We start from the raw sequence: 16,701 nt of genomic DNA on the forward strand, positions 1-16,701 counted from the left end.
AATTAGAAAATTGTGGTCAGCTTGAAGAGCTTTGTCTAGATTTAACAATTTAGAGTGAAAAGCCTCAATTGCCAATGGCACGTTTGCTTGAAGGATCTATCTTGGAAAAAGATCAATACTGCCTGTACACTTGCAATGATTCTTAGCTTCCACTCGCTGCCTGAAAATAGCTGTCTGTAAACAAAGAAAATGAGAAATGTCTCTGTCTGAATGTAATTGCCCCTTGGGGTGAGTCTTGCAATCCAGTATAAGCAATAGGATTAACCATGCAATAGTTTAGGAATTATTTATAATTGCCTTCAAGTGTAAGGAGGAGGTAATCCTTTATTGACTGAATTCCTATACAGTTTAGTCGGGACCGGAAATATTTACAAAATTAACCCTTTGGTACGTTCATAAAAAGAATGCTGTGGTGAGTGCAATGACCCAATGAGGTCCGTGGAAGGCAACTGAAGTGGACTTGATGTAAATAACTGGTAATATTAAAGAATACAGCATGCCAGATAAATTAGGTTGGGTCCATGTTGTCGTATAAGCTTGTATGAATGCTGTTTGTTGACAATGCAACATTATTAGGATGGCCGAGTGGTCTAAGGCGCCGCGTTCAGGACCCAGTCTCCCCAGGAGGCCTGGGTTCGAATCTCGAATTTCCCCATTGTGGGACTAATAAAGGCAATATTATTATTATTATTATTATTATTATTGTAGTAACAAGATTAATTTGCATTTAGGGTTACGCTGTGCAGTGGGGATGTAATGATAGCGGGACACAAGATCGTCGTTGTCATGTCATTATAAAAAAAGCGGCAAATCTTGTTGTTTTCAGTTTGTGCCATTCCAGTACCCACTGGTGCTTAGTTTATTAGTGCAGTTTAATTTGAATTAGGCATTTTTAAAACCTACGATAATCTCCAGATGAGGGGGATATGGAGGATTTTAGAGACCTTTGAAATGAAGGTTTCATTCCAGTTATTTTTCCATGAAATAACATTTTATTTGTAATTAATATATGATTATGTATGTGTAAGTCTGGAAAAGAATACAGCATTTTACCTCGGGGGCACAATGGTGTGGAACTGGTTTGCTACCAATAAGTCACCTTGATGCTGGCTTTTTTATTTTTTAATGTATTTTTTTTATCCACCTGAAATTTTGGTTCTCTCAAAGTTCGTTACTTTGGAGTCCAATAACCCTTTTGAAATCATGTGTGTTGATCGAAACTCAAGGGAGATAAATGAATCCATACTCATATTCTGGCGACGTTGCGAGAGAACCTAGCTCTTCGATCAACAGCTGAACAGGTTTTCAGCTGTCTCATCTTCATAGCTTCCCATATCTGATGACAGATTTGCAAAGAGGAAGTAATTGAAAGAGGCACAGTAATTAGGGTGGTTATGAAGAATGGCAAAGGGGGGGCTTAAGGAAAGGGTGGATTTCCGATCCTTTGAAACTTCCTGGAAGATGCACGTAGGCACAATATTGAATACGCTTAAAGATCTCACAAAGTATTATATTCTGATTCTGTTACACTCCTTTATTGTGTGTTAGTTGCACTGTCAGTAAGTTTGTAGGTGACACAAAAGCGGTCTTTCTGCCTGTGATACTGATTAAAAAAAAATACATTTGTTTTTAATTATTTCCCAAAGAGCAAAAAAGGTGTGCTTTCAGAACGAGCACAGGAAGACATTGCATCTAAATATACTGTGAAATAATGTCGGATCGTCCGCTATCAGCTCTGGTCATTAGTTCTTTAAGGCGGTAGCTCTCTGCTTTGCGCTGAGTTTGTTACCAAGAATAGTTGTGTGATGTCACCACTTAGGAATTTGAGTGCACTCAGTGCTGTGTCATTTCACATGTATACATTCCTTTGTTTGTTGGTTAATCTTTAAGTATTGCATGTACAATTAAAAGGAATGATAATGATGGCCACGTATGAGCCATTACTATAGTGGAGCTTCTCACAGCATGACCTTTGACCACAGTAAGGTTAGACTAATGTTGTTTCCCCGATGGCCTGAATCAGTAGCCGTGGGTGGGCGGCGGTTCTCCCTGAGAGAATGGGCTCTCTGTGTCTAAGGTGATTTGGCTCCGAGTCAATTGCTTTGTAAGGGGATCAAAAATGGAGGCTTGGTCCATTAGTCATTGGACAGACAAGCGGACACAAGGGAGGGAATTTTGGTGAGGGCATGTCTGGGGCACCCGCATCCAGTGGCCGTTTCTCGTATTGCTCCAGTAAATACAGTTGTCCTCTTTTTTCCGTTCTTTTCTTTTACATTAAAATCGCAGGTTGAGCAAATGAGACACAATTTTGCAAGTCCAGAAATACGCGATGTCATTGATTTCTCATTTGCTGCGAGTGCAACAAATATGCAGACGTTAATTTTGAACACCTAATTCTTGGAGGTTTAGGTATGGTGTCCTCGTCTAGAAAGTATTTAGACCCCTTCACTTACTCCACATTTTATTTTACGCCTTGATGCAAAATTGATTCAAATTTCCTAAACACTGTACATGTAACACCCCATAATGAAAACATAAACACATTTTCAATTTTTAGGAGAATGCATATAAATTATAAAAAGTAATCACCTTACATAAGTACTAATCATTGAGCACAGGTGCATCTTGTTTTACACTTGGGATGTTTACAGTTGTTTTCCAATTACAGTTGAATTCAAGTCCGCCTATAGTAAACAGATTAGATTTAGAAAGACACTCACTGATTTGTAAAAGCTCCCATATGTGAACATTTATGTCAGAGCACAAACCAAGCATGATGTACAAAAATATTTGTTGCTTTGATGGTCCCAATGAGCATAGTGGCCCATATTGTCCATATCATTTTAGAACCAGCAGGTAGGCCTTCACCTTGGCTCGCAGTTAGCCTGTGCGGTCCTCTTTTTGCACTTCATTTAATCACTTGGTTATGCCCCATTGATTCTGCAAACATTCATTATACGTCCACCAAAATATTGAGATTGGCGACCGGCACCAGATATCCATTCCGGGTGCGTAACAAATCTGTTTCTGTCCAGTGTTGGTGCGTTGCCGTAGCTTACAGCTCAATTGCTCAAATACGTTTAGATACAAACTCTTCAGAAGGATGTGATTCAAGTTTTTTTAAATTTAATTTAATTTTTTTTGTTTTTTAACAAGATCATTAAAATCAGCCATAGTGAGAAATCAAGAACTCACGATCATATTCTTCACATTGATCTCATATTATATCCTAGTGTTGTATTTTTAGGTGATAGTTTTTATCCAATCAGAATTCAGCTAGCTCGTGTTGCCAGGCAGATTTCATAATACCAGTAGCAGGCACTATTTGTCTGAGGCCTTCAGGTAAAATCGTGCGCGCATAAGATAAGATAAGATTCCCTTTATTAGTCCCACAATGGGGAAATTCGAGGTTCGAACCCAGGCCTCCTGGGGAGACTGGGTCCTGAACGCGGCGCCTTAGACCACTCGGCCATCCTGGCAGCCGTTCCATGTGAGTGAAGGGGGCACTTACAGTTGATTGACAACTGATAACTTGCGAGGGGGCAGCACTATTTGGAATCAACAAATCCACATTAGACAGGCTTACCCAGTGACCGTTAGGAAATCTAAAATATATTCTTACTTTTTTAACCCACAATGGCCAAAGGAGGAAAAGTGTGGGTTTGATTGCAAATATACTTGCAAGGCAATTCTCAAGACGGACCTTTCATGAGAAGCGAGGTCGTGCAACACTCAGTAGCTTGTAAGTGTTCGTCTGTATATTATTTCTCCAGCCATGGTGTCATATATGATGGCATTATGAGGGATATTTATTCAAGTTGGACTAAGTAGAACTTCACTGAAGGCCGAGGTGTGAAATGCACTGCCCGCCACTGACGATAACATTGTTCATCGTGATAGTTTCTGGAAAACATATCGTCTCGAAAATGTGTTATCATGACAGGCCTACCAGCAGGACTCCGTTGGGTGCTGGCAGCCCTTCAAAACTGAACGAGTGAGTGAGGTGACAAGAACCCAATTGTCACTCTGTCAGCGCACCAACGTTTCTGCATGGAAATGTGAGAGCCTTCCAAAATGACAGAATTAATTGTAAAGCAAACCACAAATCAGATGTATGGTAAAAGGCACACGACAGTCTGCCTGAGGCAAGTTTGCCCAAAGACACCTGTTAGACTCTCAGACTATGAGAGACCAAACTCCCTCACTTCCTCCATGGAGCTTGAGAGTTGAAGCAAAAAATGAATGTGCCAAGCTTATGACATCATATTATAAAATACAATACAACTTTATTCATATGTAGAATTTCGTAATAGATGGAGCTGTAACAAAGCGCTTTCCATATGGTGTAATATAAATTAGCAGGTAATAAGAACACAAAATAAAACACATAATCATATTTACAATAGATACCAGAAGAACAGCAGAAGAGTGACAGTCGAAAGCTAAAGAATAAAAATGTGTCTTCGAATGGGTTTTGAAAATGGACAGAGAGGTGGCTTGCCTAACATTTAATCGGAGCTCATTCCAGAAGGAAAGAACGGCAATAGAAAAGGCACGATCCCCCCCTGGGGTCGCGCTTAGTCCTCGGTACCTCCAGCAGCATACTCAAAGGTGCTATAACAAAGAACAATTGTTTATAGCATTTTGAGGGGAAATAAAATACATTTTGGAATAAGGTTGTAACATAAAAAATGAAAACAATTAAGCACTGTGTAATTGATTTCCTGATACATTGCATTAATATCACTGATTTTTGCACACTTGAGATGATCATTTTTACCTGGCAGAAAAAAAATTACATGAAACTCTTGGCGTTAATACTAACTTCACGGTATAGAACAATGGTGAGCAGCCTGCCAGTACCGGCGATTATCGCAATACTGTATTATGGCTTTAGAGTTGTACAAGCCCGTGTTTTACATCATGAGGAAACATGCTGGACAATACGCAATTTGATTTGTCTTGGCAATGACGTAAAGATGAAAGGGGGAAAAAGTCATCAAGCTAACTGAGGAGTGACAACAAATGTACTCGAGGCGACATGATGAAGCATATTTGCTACAATTCAAGCATATGTTTGCAATCATGAATGAAGGTCGAACCAGAAGCTTGACATAATTTACACCGCATATGTCATTGTCATTGTGTTGATGAGATGAATGTTGTGGAGAGGAAATGAAATCATCCAGGGCACAAATGTTTGATGGACTGATTTATGCATGGATATATTCACACAGCCGATTTCAGAAACTCTCTCTCTGTCTGTCTGTCTGTCTCGCTCGCTCTCTCGTCACTGCTGCTCCCTCCTCCTGCACTGACCTACTTCCAGGCACAGGGGACCATGCAGAGAGTTGGAGGGTTGAATGAGAAGTGGCAGCAGTATCTCCCTTCAAAGCTCCCTCCCTCTGTCCCTCCCTTCCATCACCTTCCTCACATCACTGTCTCTCTCTCTCGCTATGCTTGGCTACACTCCAGACCAAGACTCAGTTACCGGGAGGCTCGTCTCTCTGCTTCAGGGCTCACGGTGTGTGAGTATGCAAAATGCGCTCACATCTGAGCCTCTAGTAGGAGTGTGTGATTTCTGAACGTGTGAACATGTGACTCTATGGCTGTAGGCGCACCATGCAGCGTGAGCAAGGAGTTCATCAAAGTGCTTCTGTGGTTCCACGCTTGCCACAAGAGTGTGTGTGTGTGTGTGTGTTTGAAGAATTTTACATGTCTGTCATTAAGAGTGGCAGAGAAACGCACGCACCCACTAAGATGACTCCAATGATTGACTTTTTCAGTCAAGCATTTATATTTCCTCAAGTATCTGCATTTTAGACATTATCGTAACCGGGGATGTAACGATTAACTTAAGCCCCTGTTCGTATGTTTGATTGTGAGTTCCCAATTTTCCATTCAATTAGATTTTTTTGAAAAATTTTTTAACGAAATGAATTACTCATCTAAAACCAAAAGTTTTAAAAAAGTCACTTTTTGTAACTTTACTACAAAAACTTAACTGAACTAATCATTTTGACTGTTTAGCTCGATTTTTATCTTACCGTGTTTTGTTCGTGCCAGAACTAAACATGAAAATAAATAAATGTACAAAAGATTTGACTGTGACCATTTATAAATACTTTCGCAATCAAAATTGATCAAATCGATTATTTTATTTTTTCATCAATGCATAAGCTCTTTGACTCGATTTTAGATGATTTTTCATTCATCGTTGCATTACACTTTTTGGGCTTGTAATGAACTTTAGATATACTATAACCACTAATGTTGATTACAAATTATTTCCAGGTTGCTTTACCATTGTAAATAACGGAAATAATTAAAACAAGTATTCTTTCTTTTTGTTCTTACTCCTTATTGGCATGATTTCATTTTTGGACATGAATATTCATGATTTTGTCCTCTGCATGTAACCCATTGCAGTACAAGCGGGGTCAACTTTAAGCACTTAGGGCCACATTCTCCCATGTTCTTATTTCAAGTCCACTCAAATCAGTCATTTACGCCTGCTCATGACTGATAATCACTTTGGATAGAGCAATCCTAAAAGGTGGACATTCTCTGTAAAATCTGATCCTGTGCGCAAGCTGCCTGGATGCATAAAAAAACAAAAACGATATATGCGTGAATGGGAGAATGTAGCCCTGAGAGAGGATTTTGGGGTTTTTGATTTCTTACCAAACAGTATCCTCTAGCTTGTTTCTCACTGAGCAGTGATGGTGTGCAACAGTTGCAAAGACATTTGCCAGACATTCTCAAACAGTCTTAATAGTTGCAAACATTTTTTTTTGTCTCCATCAAAGTTTAAACATGTTCAAAATTTAAAAAATGTTTGACACCATAAAATTGTTGCCAAACGTCATTTGGAACGTTTGCGCCCTTGAACGAATCCTGACGCAAAAACAATATTCCTGACGTGCGCACACACGGTACGGCCTTCAGGGTGAGCCGGGTTTCCACGGTGACAGGCACCGTCCTTAATGGAATATGCGGGCGTTTTACGTGACATCATTCATGGAGGCTGTGAGATCTGAAAGCAATCAAAGATTTTGCTATTTGCCTGCACATCTGCTCAGCATCTCTCAGCTGAATCACAAAGTGCCAGTCATGGTTTGGGAGCAGATGTTTTACTTTAGCTCTGATTTGTACCAACCCTTTCAATGCCATTGAGAAAACTGTATCTTGGTATACAGCATGACAGTCACTGTTGTGCCAAAAATTAGGTTTCCTTTCAGCACTGAGAGAACCAGCTCGTTTGTAAGATGGCCATATAGAGTTGTAAGAAATAGCCTGTGAATTATTTGGAATTTCTTGGATTTCCGCATGCATTACCCAGATACAGTATATATGATCGTTCCAAAACATAATCGTTTGAATAATCGTGATTTCAGTTATGACTAAAATAATAATGTATTTTTTTTTCATAATCGAGCAGCCCTCATGTCACCTAAAGACTTCAAATATTTCTGGCTGGTTTACATCACCTTAAATGGTTGATCCGCATGTTTTGTTTTTTTTTGGGTGCGGGTATTTTTTATTCATTTATTTATTCATTTATTTATGTATTTTTTGCGAATTTTGTCTATCTACGTATTTTTGTGTGTTGGCTGCTGTATATACGTTCTGCTGTGTACCGTATATATTTGTCCCTGGCCTACTTTACCAAGGCTGGAAGAAGGCCAGCAGAACGGGTGTTGATTGAGGACTGACCGCACATGGGGCTCTGTGGGAGAGTGAAAAGGCGCGGGTGCACGCACACATACAAAAAAGATTTGGTGACATTCTATCCATGAATGCCATCGTAGAGGTTGGTATGTTGTTTTAGTTTAAAAGGAGACACTTAATTGTAGGAAATTGCTTTGGGAAAAACGTTACTTTGTATTGTTGGAAAGAAGTCACCAATTTTTTTTTTTTTTACTTTTTAACTGATTGAAAAGCCTCACTATGTTTGTTTTGCCTTTGCTGCAATGAGATTAGTGTAAGTAACCAACTAGGTCAGACCTTTAGAGTCCCCAAACATCATTATCTGATTTGTGCTAATTAAATTAATTTCAATCCAACTATATTAACTTATTCAATCCCTGCCAGGAAATTGAAAAGCATAACCCTCATTATAGATTGAAACGATAAGCAATGCAGAGGAGGCTTGTTGTTGATTTAATTCTGTCTTGAAAGACGCATTTTTCCTTCGACGGTTGTGACTTAACAATCGAAGTCTCCCACCAAAGGTAAAAGTTGTCCTGAATTCAGGATCTTAACACCTATCCCACCATCACATCCACAGGGCATCAAACTTCATTGCAATGTTTAGGAAACGCTCTTCACATTTGATGATGATCATAGAGAATAATGAAATGAAAGCGACGTGTTCTCCAAGTGAAGGGGAAAAGCAGTTTATTCATGGCAGTGCACAGCTCTGCTCTGTCGCCTACACAAGGCACATGCAAGGAAGCAGAAAAAGCAAATGAGCAATGTTTCAAATGTAGTTTTTTTTCTTTTCTCTGTGAGCGCGTTCATAAAAAATTTACCACCCATCTATTTTTAGTCAGCGGAATGAGAACGCCTCTGTTCACAGTGAATATGAGAGTGAGAGAGAGAAATGGCGAGGAGTCGTCATCCTCAGTAAACCTGAAGTAGTTTGTCATTTCTGCCGGAAATTGAAGTCATACTATTTCTTGTCACTTACATTGAATTAAAACTTGAGCCCATAAACAAAAGAAATTGTATGAAATGAAAGTGGGATATTAATATTTAACTATATTAACAATGTTTCTTCTTATTCGTTCAAACACTGTAAACTGTGTTTCAGTTTGAACCGAAACTCCCAAGTACCTTTTGGTCAAACATTTCTGCTAGATTTACTTTTTAAAAGCATTACATAACAGGCTGGAGGTCTGTTCTGTCCCAAAATGGTGGTAAACTGTTTCCATTTGTGAAATGCAATGGGCGTGACGTGCGGTTGCGTGTGTGATTTCTGAAAGGCCGTAATACAGCGTGAAGTGCGCATTTTTCCTTAGTTCAATGACCACCCGTATCCCTTTTTGTAGGTCTGAGGAAATCCTCTCGGGGTGATGTGTCCAATTCATTGCTCGACTCCTGGTGTACTGTTGTCATTCACTGCTACACACACACACACACACACACTGTCTGCTCTATTGAAAAGTGAAAGGGCACTGTTAGGGCAGCTCAGTGTCCGAACAACGACTCACAGACACACTGCCGAGGCGCGATTGTACCTCTCAGACAAGCGCTGTCTTTGTTGCATTCGAACTGAACGCTACACTTATCATCCAGGTCCGTGCTCTCTTTGTTGCGCGTCTGATTTTTGCCCATCTTCTTGGATTAACGGAAGAAAAGAAAACATATTTGGAAGGTTGCAGTTAGTATGCGCTTTGCTAATTCAGCATTTTGAAAGATTTTTTTTCTTCAAGCTTTGGTTTCGTCAGTGATTAAAGACTTTTGCGAGTCAGGTTTTTTGACGTATACTCAGGGTATGTTTACACGGGAAATGCCAAACAAACACATTTGGTTCTGGTCGTTTTTTGAGAAAGGCAAAAAATGCAAATGTACAATCATTTGTATTATTGTATTAGTGACTTCTAATGATATGTTTTACTGTCTACAGGAATACGAATATGTATATACCAATATTTAGTTCCTATCATTTTACTATAGTATTTTAGTGAAATTCATATAAACAATTACGACAGAGTTATAAGGACAGTGTAGGAGTTACTTCTTCCTGCACAAATTTGAATACATACAATTCCACTTTACTTTTAGGTTATTATGGTTGAATTTTTTTTTCTGTTTGATTGTTCTTTTCTTTTGGCATTCTCACATGTTCAAAATAATCAATTCATTCATTCCAAATGTCTGACCACAGTGTAAACTACCTGCCAGGTCAGGAATTGGTTTTACATTTCAGCCAATCACACCAGACCCTTGACTTCCCAAGTCATTTTTGAAACTCTTTAGAATTCCCTTAGTCAGTTTGATTGTGTAGTACGTTAAGTATGTACACTGTTTGAGAGGCGATATCAGAACAAATGATGCAACAGCGTTGTCGTCCACCATTTTTATTTTGGTTGTGACATGCTCGTGCATAACCCAAACTGAATAGTGAACCTCGGACCTGTTTTGAATTATTTCTCTCATCTTTCTTTCAGATCATGCCACCTAGATAGCAGCCTAGTCCTCTTCATTCCCCCCTTGACCCCTTCCTAAATATTTTGGCTCCGACTCCGCCACTGCCACGCGTGTTCCCGCAAGCACCATGCCCCCCAGGAAGAGGACAAGGGCGGGCCTGGGGTTCCTGTGCTGCTTCGGCAGCAGTGAGCCCCTGGAGATCAACCTCAAGGACAGTGTGCCCTTGCAGCTACTGGAATTCAGTGCTCCCATGCCGCCCGCTGAGGAGCTGCATGCTCGCTTCTCAGAGCTGGTGGTAAGTGGCTACCGTCATTGTTTGCTACTATTTGACACCATGATTAATGTCCTCAATATTAGACTTCATGAGATCAGGGTTTTATATATACATTTACTCTGCAGTCAATCGCCGCATAGCGAAAATGCATTTGAAAAAAAAAAATCTAATTTAATCCCCCCCAAATTCTTCCAAAAAACACTGCTAATCATTAAAGATCATGTAATGTTTACATCTCGTTCTCTGACATTAATGAAAAAAAAATCTGCATGAACATTGCAAGTCATTTAGGGTGGGGTGTGGGGCTTTTGCAGAAGCAAAAACAAGCTCTTCCTATGGCCAGCTCAACCCTCAGCCCGCAAACAAATTGAAAACGTGTGACAATGAGCTAAAGAGGAGAATGCAGAAGAGAGGGCCCAGGTCGCTGGATGATTTAGACGAGAGAGATTTTGCAAAGACGAAGACCCCTCTTTATTTATCCTCTCATCTTGTGAAACAGTTAAGGAGACGATGTTGTCAAAGTACAAAGTATCATCATCACACATGAATTGACGTCAAAGAATTATTTCTTGATGTGGGTCCCAATGCACGTAAAGGTTGGCTTTACACTTTCCTTTATTATGTTTGGTGTCCTCCTGTCTTTGAGGATCACTTTTCCCTTTTATCTTCATTTTCGCTCCTTATTTATTGTCCCACTTCAACTCTCCCCATTGCCAAATATGTTTTCAGTGTCTTGGCTACGGGATTGTTCCTGGCATACTCATGTCTTTGTCTTGGAATGCTCAGCTTCACCAGCAACAGGATAGATGACTGCAGATGTCCCGATCAATTCAGGAGAAGCTGAGGAAAGGGAAATTCCTTTTACATTACAAAATAATTCATTGTTATCAATGCTGAGGTTTCTCAGAAGTGGTTCTCCCGAACAGTGATTCACAAAAGTGCATGACGGCATTTTTACCTGTTCAGGTTTTTCCTTTGTCATCCATCTGTTCATTCAAACCAAATATATGTGAATATTTACATTTGACAGAGAAAGGTGTTGCTAGCTTTTTCGATTTGCTTTTCCGTATGGGAGCATTTGACCTTGTAAATATTGTACCTTCAGCTTCCGCTGATAGAAGCCGGAGAGGACCAGCCATCAAAACAGTGGAAGCCATACTTGATATCAAAACCTCTTGCAACATGTTGACCCTCGAGGAAAAAGAAGATTTGGCTGTGACCCATCTCATTGGATCAGGTCCCTTCCACATATTGTGAATAGATTAATCTTGAGATGGTTGGATGGGTACTTTGTTTTTCACAAGCTCAGATGTTCAGTGTTTGGATTCACGTCTCTGTTTTGCTTTTGAGAAGCATCACAGCATTGGATGTCGAAGTTAAAGCTTGCAATGTGAGGGCGGAAAAAAAAACATGTTCCTGTTAGTCGATCACTCACTGTGACAACTTGATTCATGTTTGCTTGGACTGGATGACCAATACACAAAATGTTTCGACCTGACAACGCTAATCTGGATAAGTCATCGGCCTTCCCCATCTGCTTTCCTGATCCAGCTACTTCCAACATGCTGGCATTATTTGACCACGTGTTTAACAACCTGTACAGCCAGAATTTAGATTGACTAGTCACACGGTCCTGACAATAATATTTGTAACGCAAGAAGCATACTTTGCATCATAGGGAGAAATTAAGATCCATAATAGTGTGTTTCCTTGGCAACTGTGGTAGCGGATTATTGCTATGAAAGACTCTCTTGAGGAGGTGAGTAAGACTGAATGGAGCCTCTGGAGTGGGAGCGACAGATCTGGGCCAACCACCTCCAGAGTCCTCGCATTCAAATGGAATCTTCCACTGGCTCCAGAGACGGCGCAGTGCACGCTCACTCGCTCCGCTCACACTCCCAGTGCAAGGAGGGGGCTTGAGCTGCCATGTCAAAAATGATGTTCTGTTAAAGAACCAGACAAAAAAAAAACAACAGCAACATCACTATCATAATAAAATGGAAAGGCTTTTGTGTCAAAGAATGATACAGGTTAATCGCTCATGTTTTTAATCCTAATAAATTCTGCACAAAGACTCTAAACCAGGGGTCACCATTGCGATGCACACAGGCACAGGGGAGCAGCACCCAAAGTACCACATGAGTAGTTTGTGGTGTTTGTGCTAAAAATAGTTGTCTAGCGATGGGACATTGTGCTCTTGGAACACGTCCTATATCAAGTTCTCAAGACAAATCCAAAAGACTGCCACTGCTGCTGCATACACTATCATTTATTAATTTCATTTTCAATCATCTCAATTAGGAGGCTTGAGATGAAATGGTAAAGAGTGTTATTATGTTATTTACCGTATTCATTTTCTAGTCAATCCAACCTCTAAAGCACACACACGCGCACGCGCGCGCACACACACACACACATTAATTCATAAACTCATGGCTGAAGCTCAAGGACACTTCAAATTATCCAATGACCCACTCCTCTCCTCCTCATTCTCTTTCATCCGTTTTGACACACAATTCAAGTTTGACGCGGCTTAAACAATGACTGGCAAAACCTCAATGTGACTTTATCATCAAACGTGATTGCGTCATTATCATTTAGCATATCATAATTAAGTCAGTCAGCTTGTGACTGGTGGCACTTTGATAAGCTGCAATCGAATTTGCCTTCATGACAACAAAAGTGTGAGGTTGTTGGGAACAACTGCGCAATGTCAATGAAGACATGAGTCTGACTGTGGAAAGGTTGGGATATCATTACAGTGGCATCGCTTTTGAGAGAGCCTGCATAGGAATTCAGACAGTACTGCAGATGACACAAGAGAAGCAGACATGTTTAGTTTGTGGACGTCCAGGGTGATAGAGAATGAGCTTTAAAATAACACAAAGATGAACCTCTAAATGGGAAGACTTCTATAGCGATACGATTTGGAATTTTAAGTAAATTGTCATGAAAATATGACGAGGCTGGATGATTAAAAATTTAAGCGTGGTTTTGATTTTGGCTTCTCACAATCATTAAAACATTATAATCAAAGAAAAACAATGGAGAGCGGCGCGTACGTTTCTGACGTTGTTTATTGTCACCCAGTTGGAGTTTACTGTAAAAGTAAACAAAAAGAATTACATAAAATGTAGGTTTAAATACAATTCATGCTTTGTTTTTTTTTAACTTTGCTCTCGCTAATGCTAAAGTCAAGGGAGAATCCCTTTCAAATGCTCACGGAATGTTAAGCGTCAACTTCGAAGGAAACGATTTGTGACATCATTTAAGCAGGGCTTTTTTTTTTTTTTTTTCCATTTACGACCTTAGTCCAGTGCACGCCCTTGGATGGGCCTTCCTTCCTTTCATCTTTCCTCCAACGTGCAATTCCAGTTGTCTGTCTGTCTTTTCAACTCATAACGTTCATGTTACTATGAGTGAAACCATATTATGGAAGTGGTCAAGCCCTGTTTGGCCTGTTTGAGAGAACTACGAGGCAAGTAATAACTAGATGTTAGACGATCCAGAGAAAAGCAGCATACTTGGACTCTTCTATGAGGCGTTGCAAGGCGCAAGCTTTGTGTGTTTGATGAGATGACTTGCAAATGGAATTAAATAATGAGAAGGTAATGTTTTACTTTTATCAAGTGAAGTAGCTTTAAGTGAACTTAAATTTGTGTGAAGCAACTTCAAAACAAGCTCTTAGATTTTAGAATTAAACCGCTTCCTGTGATTCCCGCAGAGGGCTAATATGAACTCCTGATATCTGGCCTGTCTTTCATCAGGCTTCCTGTCTTGCTCAGGATGGCTGCAGGGCGTTCTGTAGACCTCCATGGTAAAACTGAATTCAACCCACCTTTTAAATAATGGTTAATAGACGCTCCCTCACGGCAGGATGTCATTCTTGGACCACACAATTCCCATTTAGGTGGAGTCTGACGCATTCTAACTTGGTGGTCACACTGTAATAACCTCACTCCCTTTTATATGCCACACATTCACACTCAGTCATCCTCCTCCCTTCCTGTCGTCACATTTTTGCAGACAGTTTACACATCGGGTGGCACGGTGGTCGACTGGTTAGCACGCCCGCCTCACAGTTCAGAGGTTCGGGGTTCGATTTCGGCTCCCGCCTTCCAGTGTGGAGTTTGCATGTTCGCCCTGTGCCTGCGTGGGTTTTCTCCGGGTACTCTGGTTTCCACACACATTCCGAAAACATGCATGATAGGTTAATTGAACACTTTAAAGTGTCCCTAACTGTGTTTGTGAGTATGAATGTTTGTTTGTCTTTGTGTGCCCTGCGATTGGCTGGCAACCAGTTCAGGGTGTACGCCGCCCGTGACCCTCATGAGGACAGGCGGCTTAGATAATAAATGGATGGGTTTCCGCACTTCCACATGCCCACCATTTTGCAGTTAATAACTTTCTACCCTATTTCTTGCCCTCTGCAATCTTCATTACGCAGCTCAATTTTATTTGAGTTTTCTCTCTGAGTTTACATGGCTTCATTGTGCATCATACAGCATCACTAATCGGAATGCCCTCATTATACTCCATTTTCGTCATTTGTTTTCTTTTTTGAAGCCACAGGAGCATAGAATGCATTTGTTTTGATCAGTAATGTACTGTACCCCTGTCCGAAATCCACTGACCTCAAAGTAATGTCTCAGCCAAGAGCCCCCATTTGCTCTGTAGGCTGTGCCTCCATTGCCTCACTCCTTTTTTTCATATTATCTCAATTATTCATTATTATTCAGCACATTTGAGAAGGCTCCTGGCCTTGTGAAACAGGAAATTGAATGATCTGGCCTGTCCGTCAGTCTGCTGCACACATGAACACCGTGACACCCGTTTTAATTTGTAACATTACCGCACTCGATAGGCTGTTGAAAATATGAAAGGTCTCAGAAGCCTAAGGTATGTATTTTCCCCTTTTGAGCAGCAGGTGTAACAATATTAGCTTTGGTTTATATGAATTCCCAACTGGAGAGTGTTGGCGGAGATGTACGGGGGCACAAGTTCTGCATAGCAAAGATGGAATGTTATTTGATTTTGCTAGGAATTTTGACTGTGTAAGGACTGAATACTTTGGTGTATTGCTCTAAGGTCGTAAGGGAAGGTCATGTGATGGGAGCACGTTATGAACATGAAGTGAGGTAGCGGTAGAAGAAAAGAATCGACTGTTACATAATGAGAAAAAACATTTTCGCTGTTTTGACAAAAAATTCCTTCACGCACCCAATTTCCACATCATCTCCACTCTCCGTTCTCGCCTTTAGATGAAGTCCAACACAACTTATGTGCGTGTTCTCGTTATAGTATTCCGCAATGGGAGTGTGTCAAGTTTTCGGGAACATCCAAAGAAATTTTGTCCATTTTTACACAGTTAAAGAGAGAAACCTGGGGTTAGAATGTTGTATGTGAAAGGGACTCACTGAAAAAAAAAGATTTGTGTTTAGAAAGTGCATTGGCCCTTACAGCTTGCACTGCGGTTTCCCTTCTTTTTTTTCGCCTCTTGCTACCCTGCGATGTAATCCACTCAGTCATTTAAGTGTTACGTAAAACCCTAAAGTAAACATCAACATCCCCTAAACTGTAGAATCCAGCATTCCGCAGATACTTAAATCCTGTTTTTCATCGCGTCCACCCTTCTCTCACACACCGCCTATCTCTCTTCCATGCCGGACATTAAATTGAGAGGCCTAAGGCAAAATGCTGGGCAGAGTGAAGAAGCCGGAGATCAACTGTTGGGCTCAGCTCCCATCTGGTTCCAATCCAAGTGTCTTATTCTCACAGATTTCCCCGGAAGCTCCCAGTATCAGGTCTTCTAATGAGCTGCAGCTTGGACAGCAGGACTTTGACCTGGCCAAAAAGCGACAGTCGGGCTATCACTGGCTTATTAATTATGCCATCGATTACTCGGGTCAGGACAATTGAGTGGAAGACACTTCACCTCTAAAGTAGTGATGGGCATTCATTGACAAAGATCGGTTTAGTAAATGTTAATTCACTTAAAAAGACAATTCAAAGCTGTGTTGTTGTTACCCCGAGCAGCACGGAGCAGCCGCTGGCTCATCGCCATGCGGGTCACATTCCCGTGTCCAAGTCTGTAAGCTCCGCCAGCCCTGCTTTGCAGTCATACTTGGAACCAGATTTTTCTCCCTTTTCAGTTTGAAGCAACCACAAACCCTTGGCATCATAAGCTCCATGAACATTTTGCCTACTAATGTCCATGCGGAAACAAAATGCCAAACATCGGTTCTGGTTCCGTGTTTTTTAAAATAATTCAA

General features: G+C 40.6%; 1 protein-coding gene across 2 annotated transcripts in view; it reads left to right on the forward strand.

The window, feature by feature from the left end:
* Positions 1 to 16,701, forward strand: part of LOC148343431 (disheveled-associated activator of morphogenesis 2-like) — an 81,924-nt gene that overhangs the window by 26,163 nt on the left and 39,060 nt on the right. For both annotated transcript variants that reach the window (XM_088290775.1, XM_088290859.1), the window contains exon 2: positions 10,176 to 10,450. In XM_088290775.1, the coding sequence (XP_088146901.1) occupies positions 10,283 to 10,450 (168 nt within the window). In that variant the 5' untranslated portion in view covers positions 10,176 to 10,282. The remainder of the gene's footprint in view (positions 1 to 10,175; positions 10,451 to 16,701) is intronic.

This window comes from Idiotropiscis lumnitzeri, chromosome 1 (assembly GCF_059441095.1).
Source record: "Idiotropiscis lumnitzeri isolate Australia: NSW breed Sydney's pygmy pipehorse chromosome 1, RoL_Ilum_1.0, whole genome shotgun sequence".
Lineage (NCBI taxonomy): Eukaryota > Metazoa > Chordata > Actinopteri > Syngnathiformes > Syngnathidae > Idiotropiscis > Idiotropiscis lumnitzeri.